Genomic DNA, 21,628 nt, shown 5'->3' with positions numbered 1-21,628 from the left:
CTGAGACATTTACGCAGAGAAAAAATATAGTTATACATGTTTACTGTAACCATTTCAACATGTTTACATGTTTTTGAACAATATTATTGTCACTGTAAATATTTATATGACTGCGGTAATCATAATATGTTAAAGTTACGATGAACATGATTGTAGCAACACCCTTATAGCTAATAACAGATCAGACAGAAGATCAGATTTCGAAAAACGAAAGCAACCATTTCAGTGATATTATATGAGGTTTATGTATTAATTTGTTTCATTAAAATCGGTCCAAAATATATAACATTTCGCTATCTTTTCATTACAAATTCCAAATATTGAAAAAATTGACATTCACGATTTAAAGGTTAACGTTCTCCGTTTTTTGTAAAACTTTCAGACCATATTTAAAATTACCAGGACTATAATATTATGAATAGGTTTTACTTAAAATTTATAACAGTAAGGAAATTGGGCTCATTCGCCAAAATATGGACAAAAAATTACTTTTTCTTGAAAAACTGTAAGAGGTATTGACATCATTTTTTCATATTTTTATTCCCTATTTTGATCTAAATAAATCCCAATGTGATGATCAAAAAATTCTGTAATTTGTTTAACAAAATTTTTAAAAATTTGAAAATGGAGATTCGAAACAGCCGTTAAAAAAATATTTTTTTTGGGCCATACCTGCGAATAGGTTAACGGTAGCCTACGACGACAAAAACTCATACACAAGTAAATACGGATATATTTTAAATAAAAATTAGCTTTTATTTTAATTTTTCTCGATATATGTTAATTTTTTTTCCTAAATTTCTTGTTCAATTTTAACAAAAAATTGTTTCAATACAACTGATTGTCACTCTAATGTATATACTTAGATCGACTGAAAATCGTTGAGTATTATTGTATAACTTTTTGCATTATCGATGTTCAGAAAATAATCTTGGCTTATAATAAATATCCACCGAAATCAATGTGGCCGGCATATAAACTAAATACATACTACATATCTATATTTAGAGTTTATCGTATGACTTAGAAAAGTCATTTATAAAGACAAATATTTATATATCCAAATCCCACTAATATACAATTGCTAAAAAAACTAAAGTTATTTCTTTTTTTTCGACTTAATTGCTTAAAGTAAATATTAATTATGTCGGGCACAAAGTTTGTTGGTAAATAAAGATTACGAAATACATATTTGAAGTAAAAAATGCCGCCTTCGCACCAATATGCTACAGTTTTGTTAAAATTCTCACAAACTATACAATACGGATGGATGATGTATGCATTAACAGGGTGAACAAAAAATAAAGAAACAGAATAAGAAATTACAATTGTAATAAAAACAATGCTGCAGGAATGGAATATGCAATTTTTGTTCGGTATCAAAATAATATTCAAATAGTACTTTTTTAACCTCAGAGTACTAGAACTAAAATTGTTTGTAATTTATATATCAGTGTAGTACTGTGATGTTAAACACAAGATTTTCTATAGAAAAAACTGTTATACACAAGATTTTCTATAGAAAAAACTGTTATACATAAGATTTGCTATAGAAAAACTTTGTACACAAGATTTGCTATAGAAAATACTGTTATACACAAGATTTTCTATAGAAAATACTGTTATACACAAGATTTTCTATAGAAAATACTTTTATACACAAGATTTTCTATAGAAAATACTGTTATACACAAGATTTTCTATAGAAAATACTGTTATACACAAGATTTTCTATAGAAAATACTGTTATACACAAGATTTTCTATAGAAAATACTGTTATACACAAGATTTTCTATAGAAAATACTGTTATACACAAGATTTTCTATAGAAAATACTGTTATACACAAGATTTTCTATAGAAAATACTGTTATACACACGATTTTCTATAGAAAATACTGTTATACACAAGATTTTCTATAGAAAATACTGTTATACACAAGATTTTCTATAGAAAATACTGTTATACACAAGATTTTCTATAGAAAATACTGTTATACACAAGATTTTCTATAGAAAATACTTTTATACACAAGATTTTCTATAGAAAATACTGTTATACACAAGATTTTCTATAGAAAATACTGTTATACACAAGATTTTCTATAGAAAATACTGTTATACACAAGATTTTCTATAGAAAATACTGTTATACACAAGATTTTCTATAGAAAATACTGTTATACACAAGATTTTCTATAGAAAATACTGTTATACACAAGATTTTCTATAGAAAATACTGTTATACACAAGATTTTCTATAGAAAATACTGTTATACACAAGATTTTCTATAGAAAATACTGTTATACACAAGATTTTCTATAGAAAATACTGTTATACACACGATTTTCTATAGAAAATACTGTTATACACAAGATTTTCTATAGAAAATACTGTTATACACAAGATTTTCTATAGAAAATACTGTTATACACAAGATTTTCTATAGAAAATACTGTTATACACAAGATTTTCTATAGAAAATACTTTTATACACAAGATTTTCTATAGAAAATACTGTTATACACAAGATTTTCTATAGAAAATACTGTTATACACAAGATTTTCTATAGAAAATACTGTTATACACAAGATTTTCTATAGAAAATACTGTTATACACAAGATTTTCTATAGAAAATACTGTTATACACAAGATTTTCTATAGAAAATACTGTTATACACACGATTTTCTATAGAAAATACTGTTATACACAAGATTTTCTATAGAAAATACTGTTATACACAAGATTTTCTATAGAAAATACTGTTATACACAAGATTTTCTATAGAAAATACTGTTATACACAAGATTTTCTATAGAAAATACTTTTATACACAAGATTTTCTATAGAAAATACTGTTATACACAAGATTTTCTATAGAAAATACTGTTATACACAAGATTTTCTATAGAAAATACTGTTATACACAAGATTTTCTATAGAAAATACTGTTATACACAAGATTTTCTATAGAAAATACTGTTATACACAAGATTTTCTATAGAAAATACTGTTATACACAAGATTTTCTATAGAAAATACTGTTATACACAAGATTTTCTATAGAAAATACTGTTATACACAAGATTTTCTATAGAAAATACTGTTATACACAAGATTTTCTATAGAAAATACTGTTATACACAAGATTTTCTATAGAAAATACTGTTATACACAAGATTTTCTATAGAAAATACTGTTATACACAAGATTTTCTATAGAAAATACTGTTATACACAAGATTTTCTATAGAAAATACTGTTATACACAAGATTTTCTATAGAAAATACTGTTATACACAAGATTTTCTATAGAAAATACTGTTATACACAAGATTTTCTATAGAAAATACTGTTATACACAAGATTTTCTATAGAAAATACTGTTATACACAAGATTTTCTATAGAAAATACTGTTATACACAAGATTTTCTATAGAAAATACTGTTATACACAAGATTTTCTATAGAAAATACTGTTATACACAAGATTTTCTATAGAAAATACTGTTATACACAAGATTTTCTATAGAAAATACTGTTATACACAAGATTTTCTATAGAAAATACTGTTATACACAAGATTTTCTATAGAAAATACTGTTATACACAAGATTTTCTATAGAAAATACTGTTATACACAAGATTTTCTATAGAAAATACTGTTATACACACGATTTTCTATAGAAAATACTGTTATACACACGATTTTCTATAGAAAATACTGTTATACACACGATTTTCTATAGAAAATACTGTTATACACAAGATTTTCTATAGAAAAAACTGTTATACACAAGATTTTCTATAGAAAAAACTGTTATACACAAGATTTTCTATAGAAAAAACTGTTATACACAAGATTTTCTATAGAAAAAACTGTTATACACAAGATTTTCTATAGAAAAAACTGTTATACACAAGATTTTCTATAGAAAAAACTGTTATACACAAGATTTTCTATAGAAAAAACTGTTATACACAAGATTTTCTATAGAAAATACTGTTATACACAAGATTTTCTATAGAAAATACTGTTATACACAAGATTTTCTATAGAAAATTGTGTTATACACAAGATTTTCTATAGAAAATTGTGTTATACTCAGGCTTTTCTATAGAAAATACTGTCATACACAAGATTTTCTATAGAAAATTGTATTATACTCAAGCTTTTCTATAGAAAACAATGGTATACATACGATTTTCTATAAAAAATACTGTCATACACAAGCTTTTCTACAGAAAATACTGTCATACATAAGCTTTTCTATAGAAAATACTGTCATACACAAGATTTTCTATGGAAAAAAATGTTATACAAAAGATTTTTTATATAAAATACTGTCATACACAAGATTTTCTATAGAAAAAACTGTTATAAACAAGATTTTTATAGAAAATACTGTCATACACAAGATTTTCTATAGAAACTGCTATACACAAGATTTTGAAAATCCTGTTAAAGACTTGTTATACAAATTATTTTAAATTTCTCACTCTACTTTTTTAAAAATATTTAAATTGGAAGAAAACGGAAGAAAATAAGATAAAAACAAGTAATAGTGTTATATTCGGCTGTAGTTTTGGCCTTTTATGGGGACTTGAATCAGTTATATCATTATATATAACTTATTTATCGACTATAAAATATTTATCTGATATAACCCCTAGTAGGGCCAATTGTGGCCTCACAAAAGTTGGTAGAAAGATTTATGTTTATATAAAACTCGTTTATGTCCAATTTCATCACTATATTAATTATTATGAATGTTCAAGTCATTTTCTGAAGAGGAGCTTGAGACAAATGTTGTCCGATTTTGGCCAAGCTTTACAGTATAATTTCAGAGTACTTAGAATTTATTTTATCAGGATTGCCGCATAATCAATCAACATATTTACGACTGCTCAAACAATATTCCGGGGAAATTTATATGGGGCTAGTTGAAATCATAAACCGATATTTCCCATTTTCCAAACAAACCTTATCAACAGAGAGTATTCAGCCTACTAGCTCCTTTCGTTGGGCCCTATGTGTTTTCAACAGACAGACTGACTAACATAGCTAGATCGTCTTAGAATCTTATGACGACCCAGGATATATGTATATACTTTTTGGTTCTACGACCAATATTTCGATATATTACAAACGGAATGATAAAATCTATATAGCCCCCATTTGTTGGTGGGTATAATGATATGAATGAACTTGATTATATCAAATAGCGAATAACAGAATGAAGCAAATTTTATTTTTAAATCAAAAAGAAATTGTTTGAAAATATCAAACAAGTAACAGAATTACTACGGTACTTTTGAATATGAAATAGTGTAGAAAATAGTACGATCGCACAGAAAAAAGAAATTCATAATTGGAATGAATTTTGTAATAAATATTATTAATTGAACTTGACTTTTTTTCCCAAACTTTTTCCATTCAGATTAAGAACATGTTCATAAATATTATAAAATTTTACATGAAGGAAATTTTAGCTTATTTTACACAAATTTGCTTATATTTTATAATAAATTTCATTACAATTGCATTAGCTAACGATTTAGGTAAGATATTTTTGTATAATAGCCCTATATTAGCCAATCTTTCAAGATGTATCTAAAAGCCTAAAATGTAAAAATATCATTAAACAAACATCCATTTGGATTAGAGCATTTTATCTTCTTCAAAAAATTTAGTAATTTTCTCATTTTCTAGCTGAAAATCATAAAAAATAATAAATTTTCCAAGGAAAATTTCAAACATTTTTGAATAACATAAAAATATATGTAAATGAAAATTGAAATAAAGCCTCCTACATAGACAACCACTAGATAGGTAACTGAGAGCCAAAAACGTAAGTCTGTTGTCAAAAACCTAATTCATGAGAATGTATTGCATGTATTTTGTTATTGTATCACCCATATATACATATATTTCCATATACATATATTACTCTCTCCATCCGTTCTATGTGTTTATTCTATGGCCTCCTAGATTTTGTATGAAAACAAAAAATATGAAAAAATCATACTATTTAAGAAATTATTTATAAATTAAAATCAATGAAATCAATTCATTCTATTTAAGTTGAAACTTTTTTCTGTGCGTATTAAACTGTCCATCACTGAATGTTTATGTTTAAAATTTATAATATTTGGAATAACATATAATATGTGTCGCATTGTAGTAAATATCGATTTCAATGACATTAAAACATTGAAATATTACTGCAAAATATGTTAAAGGTTGAGTTTAATCTACAAAACTTTATTTGCATTGACACCTAGCTTATTAACTTTAAATTTATTTTAAATTTTCAACATAATACAAAATTTAGAAACAATTTAAGAAAAACATTCAAAATATTTATGTACTTTTAAATATGTACGTACTATGTACTTTAAATAAACAATAATACACCTTATTTTAAGAAGTTTGTATTTCATTGATGATGTTTTGTAAAAATAAAAATAAAAAAATAAAAACAATAACAAACCAAACGTGAGTAATAAACAATTTAACTAAACTCACCTGCCAAATAATAATCACTCACCAACTCATCCGGAAAACTACAAAATATAAATACAACTCCACTCTGGAAATCAGCATTATTATTGTTCTGAACGTCTTTTGGTTTAGCCGTTTCTCAAGTTTGTAAAAATAAAAAACGCAATTGTATTTAATTTAGTATTTGTTTTTGTTTGTGTGTGTTTTTATTTTAAAATAATGAGTTTCAATTTAATTCTGTTCAAATTAATGGTTTGTGCTGTGCTATTCTAGAAAATTATTCAAGTATATACAATTTTTAATTAAAAATTTGTTTTCATTCATTCCTCTCATTAGCTGTTAGTTTGCATGGCTTGTAACTCCTGGTCTGCAGCAATTAATAAGGATAATGAAGTCGATAACACAAATATTTCTGATTTGCAAACATCAGCTACATCGGCTAAATGTAAGTATATATTTTTGAATTTGACAACTTTAAGCTAAAGGGCTTAACACTAATGAAACTATTAATGCGTCACGGATAACTCTAACCCGTGCTTTAACCTTCGCTTTACCAAAGGTTTTTTTTATGTACCATTGGTATTGCACGTCTATAAATATATGCGATCAACGAAATTTTAAAAAAATCGAAAAAACCTCATAAAAAGTTTAAAATGTTTCCATTTAATTCTATAGAATTCTAAAGAAATCATTATTTTATTGTCTTTCTAACAATATATATATAATACGTCAAATATTGCACAGCTAAGTCTGGAACACATGATCTATTATTGGGTTGCCCTACAAGAAATTTTACCACTTTTTTGGTCACAACTCCAAATTAAAATTTTTGCTAAATTCATGTTTTTTAGTTTTGTTTTAATACTCATTTAACAAAATCATAACAAATTAAACAAATATCTCACTCGTTCAACAATACTGTATTAACTCAAAATTTTTACAAATTCACTTTTTGCAAGAAATCAACTAACAACATCCATATCTATCTACTGTAAAAATTTCAACGTATTTCGATTACTCTTTCATCTCGAAAACCACATTTGAGACCATTTTCGTGATAATTAGTGACTATACCTTGTATCAACAAAAAAATATTATTTTGAGTTAATACAAAAATTTAAATAGAAAAACATCGTATATTTTCATAAAAAAATTTATTATTTTGAATTGAGACTTTATTCAAGTTAAAAATAATCAAATTGTTTTATTTAAATTTGGTTGTATTTTGAGTTGATACTGTTTTGTTGATAAAATAATACAAAAAAAATATCGAGAATGTTTTAGAAAAATGGTATTAACTCAAAAAATAGATTTATTTTGCAATAATTGCAAAAATTTTAAAGAAAAACAATGTAAATATATTTTCAAATGGAATTTGCTTAATATGATGTATTCGTATTTTCAAATTCTCTTAAAATGTAATCACAAACAGTTTTTGCCCTCAACTGAACATTTTAAAATTTTGAGTTAATACAGTATTGTTGAATGAGTGCGATATGTTAACATTTTTCGATAACATTGTTTTAGCGTTACTTTATCGGTTTCTAAATAACGATTTCTAAATATATGTTATTAGTTTAATTAATAATATTTGAAAGTTTTTAAAAATTGAAAAATGGAAAATATTGTCGAATGTGTGTTATGTTTGTGAATTTTTCTGTTAAATTAAATAAATCAGGAAAATTAACATGACATTAATGAACAAATGGAATTATGAATAGAAATTTTATTTAGACTTACATACAGTCTAAGTTCTCTAGAACAATCTGTTATCGTCTGAAACTAATTTACTTTAAGTTTTATACAAAAAGAACAAAAGACATTCATACCACCCCATATTCATAAACAGTTTTTAAATTTGTCAAGGATTTATAAAACAAAATTTCCATATAAAAATTTGATCTCATTTGGATTTGTTAAATAATTAAACACGTTAAAATATAATGTTTTTCTGAAACTGTGAAAAAATTATTGAATATAGGACTTAAATATGCGGGATTTTTTAAAATTTTTAACTTTTATTTTGAAACATTTGTACTATATAAATGTATTCACTGGTCATTGTTAGCTATGACCTTTTCCCATCTTTCTGGTCACATATGGATTCTGATCAAAAATAACTGCTCATCATTTGAGACCAAGAACGAATCAAGCCTATATCGGATACTTTATTCCAAAGTGAAGCGACTCCCAGAGCGAGAGTTCTGCTTCGATCGAAACAAATAGTGTTTCGACGGGGCACTGCCTGGACTATAAAGCACCTGAGGCAAAACTTCCCAAACACTTCATTCTAAATAGTTTTTAACAGGTATTGCAACATGTGTTGTCATGATGAAATATTACAGTTTCATGTCTGGCTACACATTCTGGCCGTTTTCCGGTCAATGCCCGCTTCAAACGAATGTTTCCACCGAATATAGGGAATTACATGGCTTTGGTGTCGATTCGGCTGGTTGGCCGGGCTTCATATACGATCTCTTAATCTTCGGGTGTACCCAATCCTTGTACCCAATTTCCCTGCTATTGGATGAATCCTGCTGCTCGCTAACGTTTCGAAATTGCTGCTTGAGTAGCTTCCAATGATTTTTCCAATTTATTAATGAAAAAAATTATTTAAAAAAATTTTTTTTAAGATTTCTTTTTAAATATTTTTAGATAAACCAAATTTAAATTATTTTTTTTTTCAAAATTGTTTTTGAAAATTTTTTAAAAAAAATTATTTTTTTTTCGAAATTGTTTAATTTTTTTTTTAAATTTATTAGTGAAAAAAATTTTATGACAAACAATTTTTTTCAAAAGTCTTTAACCCTCTGCTGTTCGATTTTTCGAACAGTAAAAATAAAATTTTTCAAAAAAATTTTATATGTGAAAAAAGTGGAATTTCTGAAAAATGTTTAATTGTTAAGTCACATCTTTTAGCAAATAAAAAACTATATCCCGACGTCACCATTCCCCTCCCCTTCGTTGCTAGGGGCAAATTTCTGCAATTACATTAAAACAATTGTATTAAAATAGACATTTTTTTATTATTTTTTAAAAATAGTAAAAAAATAAAATTAAAATAATAAACATGATGAATTATTGCCAACATATGTAACTGTTTCATAAGACATAAAAACCATGATTTACATGCAAATGCGGGACATCACATTTTGTGCAAACTTAACTACATGGCAGTCAAATCATTATTGAGAAGGTACAAGTAATTCTCTGAGTTGGCTATTTCCCATTAATGGTTGTGTTTTTATGAAAAATGCTATATATTACACATACAATTCACAAAGACACATTTGTTAGAAATATAGTAAAAATAATATTTTTAGGAAGAATTGCTCAAAAATTCGGCATAATATAATAATTATATTATAATGAAAATAATTTTTATTAATTATTCTGTTTATCCTTTCCAGTTGTGAATCTTGGTAGCCTATTTGGTTATGGCAATAACGGTTATCCCAACTACAATAGACCCAATTATTATCCAAATTATAATACAAATGGCGGCTTTTATCCCAGTACCGGAAAGTATCCCATAACAAACAACGGAGGCTATTATCCAAATAACAACTATTATCCCCCAACAACTGGAACAGGTACTAATATTCTAGGCGGTTCAGGTTATGGAGGTTATGGCGGCTATGGAGGTAATGGTGGTTTGCAACAATACTATGGCTACTTGGATCCTAACTATAGCGGCAGACGTAATCTGGGTTATGGTTATTATACTAACACCAACAGCTATGGCTTGCCAAAAACCACCAACGATCATTATGGTAGCCGGGAAAGAGATCGTGTGACTTATAGCTATAGGGGTTATGAATGAAAATTTTATAAATTAGCTACATAATTAATTACTAATCAGATACATACATAAATTACTCACTGGGTACTTTATGTAGTTAATTGTGCGTTTGTTAGAATTTAATATGTCTTGCCTTATTGTAAATTCTTTTAATCACTTGATGTCTAAAGACATGTTGTTTGTTAAGATTGATTACTTCTATTCAGTGAGTCATTCATTAATTTTGCATGCCTAATTTAATTTAAATTCAATTGTCATACATATGTACATTTTAGACACATTTAATTTGTTGTTTTTGATTTTTTTTTTATATTTTTCGTTGATGTGAAAAATTAAGCAACTAATTATTGTGTCAACTTTTGTTAAGAACATGAAAATAAAACTTGTCATTTTTGTTAAAAAAAAAAATTTAATAGATTTTAGAACTCTTTTTGAAATATTTGATGGGAACATTTTTTTTTATTACTTAAAATAAAAAGAAACATATAATACAATACATAGTTAATTGAACTATTGTTTTTAAAGACCTGTAGCAATTTTAAGTCTGATTGAAGCCGCCTTAAGATATGCAAATGTTTATTAAGTCATTTTTAAATTAACACTATTAATACCATTTGTGATTGTTTATTAAACAAGTTTTAGGGTATTTGTGTAAACATTTGGACTATTAAATTTTGTGGCATTTATTTCTAACAGATGGTTAAATTGTTTTTATTTTTTTGCAAAACTTTTTTATTAAAGATAAAAAATATTTATGCATTATTTTGGTTTATTACTGAAGAAATATTTCACAATAAAACTAAATATTTATGTTTGTGTTAGCTGGTCAAATTAAAGTTTTTTTTACAGATACTTTTTATTGATTTCTTTTTTCAATTAAAAATAATTATTGACGTCAAAACTAAAAATCATGAATTTATAATCGTTTATAGAACTGAATAAATTTCTTTTATAATTTAAAGGTTTCTGCGATTTGTATATTTTTGATGCAAATACCTATGCATAATGAGATATATTGTATTTATGACGGATTGAGAAAAGTATTTCTCGGAAGGGGAAGGAGACAACGAACCACCTTCTCTTCTACTTGCCAGCCTTTGGAGATTTATTATTGAAACTCATCGGCCACCTAATGCTGTCTGAAAAGACATACATATCTCCCTTTATTAACTCGACTGTAACTATGTTGTAATTTTAGGAAATCACAATGTTTTAATGTCGATTCAACCTACCTTTAGAAATTTTAAATTGATTATGAAAATGGGAGTTGGACAAGATTTGTAGGTTGCCAATTTTATTACGATTCTCAAGCTTTGCAATATGAAAATAGAACATTTGAACTCTTGGCGATATGTTTTGAAATAGTTTCATTAAATTAGAGCAACAATAAATTACAACGCAGTCAACGGATCACCTAGATCGTTATGTGAAATCAAAAGTCTTCGTCGATACCGGTAGCAATACTGGTAAATTGCTGTCGGCGTAATTGTGGTCAATACTTCGGGTCATAATGAGATTTCAACATTCAATACCGAACTTTGAGAGTTGATGGCAGTCATATTGTTGAAGCTACATTTTCGAACTGGCTGTGAGTTATTCTGTTTATTTTGCGAAATCACAATAGACGGATAAAGCATTCAACAATACGTGCAAATGAAATTGTTTCATCAAAATGAATGTCGAAATAATGGTCCTACCGATAGGATTATTCGCAGTGTGGTGGATTAATTTCAGTAAGTAAACACCCATACGACGACGAAAATATTGCCGCTATACGTGAGAGAGTACAGAAGAATCCAAGGGAGTCGATTTCGCGTCGCTCACAAGAACTCGCCCTTTCACACACCAAAACTTTCTGAATTTTGCTTCGTGATTTGGGCCTGTACACTTATAAAATTCAACTGACCCAGGAGCTGAAGGTAAACGACTATAGACATTGACGAGTGTTCGCTGAATGGGCCATCGAGCAGTTGGAAACTGACTCTAATTTTCATCAAAAATCATCTTCAGCGATGAGTCCTATTTCTGGATGAATGTTACGTCAACAAGCAAATTTGTCGAATTTGGAACGATACCAACCCACATGTGATCCAAAAGCATCTAATGCATTCCGAAAAGGTCACAGTTTAGTGTTGATTTTGGGCTGGCGACATCGGTCCATATTTCTTTGAGAACGACGCGTTACGACATAGTTCAGGCCATTACCGTCAATGACGGTCACTTTAGGTCGATGATTACCAAATTCTTTTGGCCTGAATTGGATGATATTGACACGAATGGCATGTGCCATACAGCTCATGACACATTGAACATTCAGCACAAGCGATTTAAGGGCATGGTCATCTCACGGGGAGGTAATGTGAACTGGCCACCGAGATCGTGCGATTTCGGTTTCTTAAGTCTATGGAAAACCACATCGGCTGCCAAAGCAAACATATCACTTGCCATCGTTCAAATTCAGCCTGATTTATGCGCCAAAGTCAAGAAAAATTGGACAATTCGGATTACTTTGAATTTAAATAAAAGCAGTGATGGTAAAAATCCAACCTAAGTCGAAATAAAATGGAATTACCCTAAATGTATGTATGTCTGTGTCCACTAATCTTTAATGACCCACTTTATAGTTCAAATAATTTTCGATCAAAGTGGTTTGAAATAAACATAATAAACCACACAATTTACGATGCGGCAAATAAAAGTTTTTCCTAAATAAAAACAAAAAAAAACACATGATTTATAATTATTATTTTAACACTTGTATACATACTTGTATACTTGTATATCTAGATATTAAAGTAAAAGTATTCCTAATCTGTTGTATCTCTCAGGATTTAAAATCTTGTTTCCAGGCATTTTATTTAAGTTTCGTGAAAACAAACAATAACAACAATCAATATAGCATGATTAATGCTTATCATTCACATGATTTTCTATTTATGTGCCATTAATTGATTCACGTCACATTATTATGGCCAATATATAATTAACTTTTACTGTCAATAATAATTGTATAAACAAACACCCATCATCATCGAGCTGACTTTGAGAAAATCGTAAAAGTGGGTGTTCTTTCGCATTAAATGTATAACACAAATCTACAAACACACGCACACACATTCATTTTAATTTATTACTAATTTTTTATTTCACTTCAGTTCATTTAAACGTTCGCTTTTTTTCTTTTTTTTGGATAACTTCAATATTCTAGATAATGTTCTTTTTTAAGGTATTTACATACCTGTTATTTTGATAATAAATTAATTGCGAGTTTTATTTACATTGGGTGAATACTTTTTTCTTTTTTTTTAAAAGAGGCACTCGTAAATAAGTGCCGTTTGCAGTCATTATTTACAGATTATCTAGAAGGGAGAAGAGGCGAAGAAAATTCTTGTATATCTTTAAATAAAAAACAGACATAAAAATAGGTTTTTAAAAATTTTCCAAAACTATTAGACAAATCTTAAAGAAAATACTAAATACCTGAAAAAAAATATTTATATGAAAAATAAATGTTAGTAACTAATTTGGTCAAACGTCATCATAAATTAATTTTATACCTCGAACTATCATCAACAACTTATGCATATTTTGAAAAAAAATATTATTTTAATTATTAAAAATATATTTTTTTAAATTTTTTTCGAAATAGGTAATAAATTATATGGATGAGAAAAAACACCTGCTTGGCCAAAATGTCAAATTTTGACCCCCCTCTAACTCAGAAAGTTCTTGGGTTCTTCATACCGATCGGAAGACATCGGTTTCAAAAGTTGGATCACATGAAATCTCCCATACACGCAGAGAAAAAATATAATTGGGCATGGTTACTGTAACCATTTAAATAGTGTTACAAGATTTTTAACAATATTATTGTCACAGTAACAATTTACATGATTGCTGTAACCATAATATGGTTAATTTATGATTCACATGATTGTATCAACCATATATATGGTTACAGTAAACAAATATATGGTTGTGGCAACCATATTTATGATGAATAATTTTATCATAATATGTTGTTCTCAGATTATGATAAGCCTTAAGCCGAGTGCAACATAATATGATAAGTCCTTCATCATATAAATGGTTGTCACAAACATATATTTGTTTACTGTAACCATATATATGATTGATACAATCATGTTAATCGAAAATTAAACATATTATGGTTACCACAATCATGTAAATGGTTACTGTGACTATAATATAGTTAAAAAACTTGTAACAATATTGAAATGGTTACAGTAACCATGCCCAACTATATTTTTTCTCTGCGTGTATATGTTATTTTTCTAGCTCTCTTTAATCTCTCCAAAATATTGTGCCGCTCTGACGGCGGCTCTTGGTATTGTTATTCTTAAAAGAGTTTTTGTAATTTAAAATGTTAATTGAATAAATCCTCCTGTGTAAAGATCAAAGAAATTATACCGTGTATGATAAATTCGGCACAGTGGGATGGCAAATATAATAATAATGTTGCTAAAAAATATTCATGAGTCTGTAAGATACTCTCTAGACCGATTAAAAAATAGGATATTGGTCAGGTCATTCCATCTTTACACTTCCTTTACTTGCCACAGTGGGGAAACTGAAAAAATTGGATAAGTTTCGATTTTGGACTATAAACAGTACGGACGGGCGGAGCCTTAATTTTTCATCAAATTGGAAATGAAATGACAAACATGCTAAGTCCATTTTTATGTAAATTGAGATTTTTATACAAAACTTAGAATAAGTAAAATTAATCTGTTTGCTTAAAATTTTTTACAATTATTTAATTTTTTCTCGTTGTATGATTTAAAAATGCGAGATTTACAATAAATGACGTATCTTTTGAACAGGGTTTTTGTTTTAAATAACTTATATGTCATTTTGAAGGGTACATATCTGTCATTTATTTTCACTTAGTTATTGAACATTATAGTGTAAACAACAAAGTTTTTGTTGCTTCGAAAATGTCGAATTTTGTGGCAACAAGGCGTCGTCGAAGTTTTGCTTTACTTCTTTAAATTAAAAAAAAGTGGTGCTGAAGCACACCGATTGCTCACCGAAGCTTATGGTGAATGTGTTTCATCGGTTTCAACGTGCTGGTGATGGCTGTGGAGTGTTGATTTTGACACGGAAGACAAAGATCGCCCAGGCCATCCAAAAAAGTTTGGAGACCAAGAATTGGAGGCATTACTCCATGAAGATTGTTGTAAAACTCAACAAGAGCTTTGCAAAATAATTGGGAGCTACTCAAGCAGCAATTTCAAAACATTTGCGAGCAGCAGTATTCATTCAAAAGCCGAGAGACCTTGAAAGACGATTTTGCATGTCCAAAATGACGCTATAAACGAATACCATTTTTGTAGCGAATAACTACTTGCGATGAAAAATGGATCCATTACAATAACCCGAAGCGTAAGAGATCGTATGTGAAGCCCAACCAACCAGCCGAATCCACACCAACGACAAATATCCATTACGCTAAGTCCAATCTGTTATGAGCTGCTGAAATCTGACTAGTCCATCACAGGGAAACTGTATCGAATGTAACTGATTCGTTTGAAGCGAGCATTTTCCGAAAAACACCCAGAATATGCGGACAGAAATGAAACGTTATATTCCATCATGATACCGCTCGGCCACATGTTGCAATACCCGTTAAAAAGTATTTAGAATGAAGTGGTTGGTAAGTTTTGTCTCACACGCTTTATTGTCCAGACCAAGCCCCGTCCGACTACTATTTGTTTCGATAGATGCAGAACAATCTCTCTAGGATACGCTTCATTTCAGAACACAGTATCCGAAATTGACTTGATTCGTTCTTGGCCTCAAAAGATGAGCAGTTCATTTGGAGCGGAATCCATATACATACATACACAGAGAAAACAGATTCGTGATAGCAACCGAATTTGTTGCCAATCGAATGATTTGGTTGCACACATAGAATTTTTCGGTTCTATCAACAGAAAGTCAGTTGACAAAAAGGAATTTCGTTTAAGACAGCCAAACTTTTGTTACCCCTTTTAAAATTTTGTAGCCACAACTGTAAAATTCGGTCACGAGTTTCCGCTATCACGAATCTGTTTTCTCTGTGTACTTTGAATAAATTTATATTGTACAAAATCTTTCAAAATAAAAGCTAAAAATTTGAAAAAAAAATCCCGCACTTACACGTTTTCCACTGTGTGCAGAAAGGACGGTTGCTGGGAATATCTTAGACTCCCAAATTTTATATCTGACACAACAAAACACATTGATTTACTTCAAGCAAGACTTAGAATTTTGACAACAGTCTTATGTTTTTTGTCTCTCAGTAACGCTGCTATGTATAATTTATTCTATGAATATGGTAATTTTTCATAACTTAATTTAAAATTGACCCACTGTATGTTAAATGTATGCATATGAAATTAAAGAAGATCAACAAATTAAAAATATCAATAAATCTTTTTTTTAAAGTAGTATCAACACACAAATAAATATACAAATTTAACTAAATGCTAATATGCAAATTTAATAATGCAGCATAATCAAAGATTTATCGTTAAATACTAGCCAGCAATCCATTGTTGAAACCTTTGTAATATTTAAAATTAAAACCTTTAATTAGTAACCAAACGAGTAAAGCAATTACAATTGTAAAATATTTGCATAAATAATAACAAGACTAAAATCATTATCAATAAAATGTTTAACAGACAAGCAACCGCCCTCTATCAATCTTAATAGAAAATTTCACAAAAATAAAACTGAAATTGAATGTTCTTTATTCTATTTACGACAACATTCCCCCAAAAAAAAGACATTTAAAGCAATTATCAACTATAAAATAGGGTTTGTAAGTTTGTTTGCTAAAATATCATTGTCTGACATTTACAATAAAAAAATAATAAAAACTGTGAAGGAAACTCAAATAAAATACTTTTACTTGGCAACTTGTAGCAGTTGTTTTCATAACTAAATTGGGTAATTCCAGGAAATATTAAATAAATAAATAAACAAACAAACCTACCATTCTCCCCACCCATTTTTTTCTTCTAAATATTTTTTGCTATAACATTTATGTATGTTGTCAGACAAGATAATAAAAACGCACCAATAAATGCGTTCAATAAAATTAAATTTGTAATACGATCACTTTTCAGATGTTCTAAACAACAATTTTACCTAAATCAATTGCTAATGCCAAAACAAATAATAAAAGAATCGCTAAAGAAAAATAAACCATCAAACGAACGAACAGCCAACAACCAAACCAACCAACCAACATGATACAAATAAATGAAAACTTTTATAAACGTGTTCGACATTCACATTCATTTATACACCTTCATACACAATTTAATACGACGCGACCGAAGCGCACACACTTGTTGTACCGAAAACTAAACTTAGTTCTAGTTATTTCATGTTCTTACTAGGCCGCTAGTGTTGCCTGCGGGGAATTATATTTTTCCCAACAAAATTATTCCCAATCACAAAATTATTATCCATCGGTTTTAATGTGCGAGATATAGTTTATGGGGTTCAGAAGTGGTGATTTGATACGGAAGACAAAGATCGCTCAGGACAGCCAAATAAGTTTGAAGACCAATAATTGGAGGCTTTACTCCATGAAGATTGTTGTAAAACTCAACAAGAGCTTGTAAAATTATTGGGATTTACACAATCAGCAATTTCAAAATATTTGCGAGCAGCAGGATTCATTCAAAAGCTGGGAAATTGGAAACCTAAGCCGAGAGACCGTTTTGCATGTCCCAAATGATGCTTGAACGCAATAAAAGAAACTTATTTTTGCACCGAATAATTATTTGCGATGAAAAATGACTCCATTACGATAACCCGGAGCGTAAGAGATCGTATGTCAAGCCGGGACAACCAGACGAATCGACACCAAAGCCAAATATCCATGGCGTTAAGGTAATGCTCTGTATTTGGTGGTAGCAAAATGTTCATATCTATTATAAGCTGCTGAAATCTGGCCATACCATCACAGACCATACCGAAACTGATACGTTTGAAACGAGCATTGGCCGAAAAACGACCAGACATAAAACCCTAATATTCCATCATGACAACGCTCATCCACATGTTGCTACAACTGTTTAGAAAGAAGTGGTTGGGAAGTTTCCCCTCACCCGTTAAAAGTCCAGACCTTGCCCCATTCGACTACTATTTGCTTCTATCGATGCAACATGCTCTCTCTGAGCGACGCTTCACTTTGTAACAGAGTATCCGAAATTGGCTTGATTCGTTCTTGACCTAAAAAGATGAGCAGTTCTGGGAAAAGGTTATAGATAACAATGACCAATACTTTGAATAAATTTATGTTGTACAAATGTTTAAAAATAAAAGCTAAAAAATTAAAAAAATGCCGCATTTTTAAGTCATACACCTAATATTTTACAATATATATTATCCGCAATAACAATCTCTGATATGTATATTGATTCAAATCTTGTATCGACCACGTACAGAGAGCCTCAAAATTGAGTAAACACCAGTGAATTTTTTGATTTTTTTTAAAATCATTATAGTCTGACTTAAATAATTTTTTTTCAGAAAATTATTCATCCCAATCACCAACAAACCGAAACTTTTAAATTGTAATCGATGAATAGATTTTAGGATTTTCATTATATTAAAAAAAGCAAATAATTTGTGGTGTTTACTATTTTTTTAGGCTCCCTGTAGGTGTTTTCGACCATTCATTATCCAGCATTGCTAACGTTATATCTCGAATTATGCGAGTAATTTTGGCATCATAGTCTTGAATTTTTGATGGCTTATCTACGAAGATTTTGGATTTTACATAACCCCAAAAAGTAATCCAAAGATGGAGAAAATTTGGAGACGTTGTTGAGGTGTTAGTCTTTTCATAACTCAAAAACGTTTAGTCCGATGTTATTAAAAAATAAATTTATAGAAAAGTTGACGTAGAATACGTTTATATATTGCATTTCCATCGGCTCAGTAGTTTCAGAGTTATAATAACAAATTTAAGCAAAAAATATATTTTTTACATGAAAATAGCTAATTTTTTGTTTTAGAAAACTCATGAAAAATCGAAAACGGCTGAAATTTATCGCAAAGCCACATATAATACCAACAGAATGATATATCGATCATAAAAATCGATTGATTCTTTTCGAATTAATTCACAATTAAGTGAATTCGCTAATTTTCACAAAATTTTAGTTTTTTGTTTGATATACATAAAATTGTGTAGTTAATGTTCTTCTTTTGATTGATTGAATTTTGAAAACATTTTCCCCATGCTATGTACAAATTGTCTCATATATATGGCGTTTCAATCGTCTCAATAGTTTCGGAATTATAATAACAAATCCACGAAAAAATATATTTTTTTACGAGAAAATATAAATTTCTTTGTTTTCAAAATATCATGAAAAATCGAAAACGGCAGAAATTGTTCAGATTTATAGCTTTATTGCAAGCCACATGTAATAGAAACAAAATTAGATATGGGTCAAAAAATTTATGGATTCTTTTCGAATTTATTCATATTTAAGAGAATTCGCTCATTTTCACAAAGTTTTATGTGCTTTCAAGCGTCTACTTTGAGTGGACATTTTATAATTGTGAATAAATTCGAAAATAATTAATGGATTTTTATGATCGATATCTCATTTTGTTCCTATTACATGTGGCTTTGCGATAAAGCAATAAATCGGAACAATTTATTTTCATTTTCGATATTTCATGATTTTTTTAAAACAAAAAAATTTTCTATTTTCACGTAAAAAAAATATATTTATACCCTACACCACCATAGTGGGGAGGGTATTATGCGTTTGTGCAGATGTTTGTAACGCCCATAAATATTAGTCTAACACCCACCTTAAAGTATACCGATCGACTTAGAATCACTTTCTGAGTCGATTAAACGATGTCCGTCCGTCTGGTTGGCTGGCTGGCTGTCCATGTAAACCTTGTGCGTAGAGTACAGGTCGGGATTTTGAAGATATTTCGATAAAATTTGGTACATGTTATTTTTTCGGCCCAGGGACCAAGCCTATTGAAACTGGCTGAAATCGGTTCATTATTTCACCTAGCCCCCATACAAATGTCCTTCCGAAATTGGACTTTATCGGTCATAAATGTTTAATTTATAAATGTATCTCCACAAATTGCGCTCCAAATATATTTTATATATACAAAATTCATGTCACCAAATTTTGTTACGATCGGTCCATAATTAGTCATAGCTCCCATATAGACCCGCTTCCGAAAATCACTTTAACGTGCATAAATCGCATAAAATGTTGGTATACACACAAAATTCAACATAGTTAACTTTAATATAGACACAAATCACACGACCTAATTTCATGTAGATCAGTCCATAATTGGTCATAGCTCCCATATAACCCCACTTCCGAAAATCACTCAAAAATATAAATTATTGAAATTTTAAACGAAAAATGTTTTTGCTCTTTTACTTAGTGTAGAGTATTATATGGACGGGCTTGACCGACCATACTTTCTTACTTGTTTTTGCTTCAATTTGTTATTATAACTCCGAAACTACTGAACCTATAATTCTCAACATATTTCAACATACTGGCAGATTCTGTACGGATTCTAATAGAATCACCATTTATAACGCATTATTAAAGGGTGTTTCTTTGCTTATATCTCAGCCATTTGTGGGCCGATCTTCTCGATTTTAAATTTCATTCGGTTGCCGGGACTATAACGGATATATTGAAAGAAAATCTTTATTTGAACCAAACAGGTGTTCTTTAATTTCTCTAAACGGCAACACTGACTGTTTTTCTCATTGACTATTTTTTTTTTATTATCTACAAATATAAAAATTGTTTTCTATAAACCGAAATTTTCCTACCAAATGCAAATTGTTAAATGTACGTACTACTTATAAACATTGTACTACAATAAACATACATTCCGATTATTTTTATTGGTTGGTGGTGGATGGAGTTTATTTGTTTGTGGATAAACTGTTCTGTTTTTGGCAAACCGCAAAGAAAAGCAACCAAAAAAAGAATCAAAATAAAAATATAAAAAAAAGAAAAACACAATTTCATTATTGAATTACGGACTGATAAAAAGTATTGTTATTTGAATTGAATTTCGATACCGCTACAGATACAGAAGCACCAAGATGAAACAGTCTTTTGTTTTACTTTTTTGTGGTTCAGCGTCAGTCGTTTATTAACATTTTACTGGGCCAGACATACAAAACAGCAAAAAATAATAATAATAAATAGATACTTTTACTTAATTGTGAAAATAAATAATAATAACAATAGCAACCAACCATTTAATTTGAACAATTTGAA

The 21,628-nt window shown here is 28.8% G+C and overlaps 1 protein-coding gene across 1 annotated transcript; it reads left to right on the top strand.

Annotated features, from left to right (window-relative positions):
- Nucleotides 1-6,856: 6,856 nt before the first annotated feature.
- LOC135954016 (uncharacterized) lies at nucleotides 6,857-10,736 on the top strand. Its single transcript, XM_065504061.1, has 2 exons — nucleotides 6,857-6,953; nucleotides 9,919-10,736. The coding sequence occupies exons 1-2, from the start codon at nucleotides 6,857-6,859 to the stop codon at nucleotides 10,329-10,331; spliced, it is 510 nt and encodes a 169-aa protein (XP_065360133.1). The 3' UTR covers nucleotides 10,332-10,736.
- Nucleotides 10,737-21,628: the final 10,892 nt, after the last annotated feature.

This window comes from Calliphora vicina, chromosome 3, assembly GCF_958450345.1.
Source record: "Calliphora vicina chromosome 3, idCalVici1.1, whole genome shotgun sequence".
NCBI classification, from domain to species: domain Eukaryota; kingdom Metazoa; phylum Arthropoda; class Insecta; order Diptera; family Calliphoridae; genus Calliphora; species Calliphora vicina.
The sequence above is the reverse complement of the archived record's forward strand: the minus strand, read 5'-3'. Positions and strand labels throughout refer to the sequence as shown.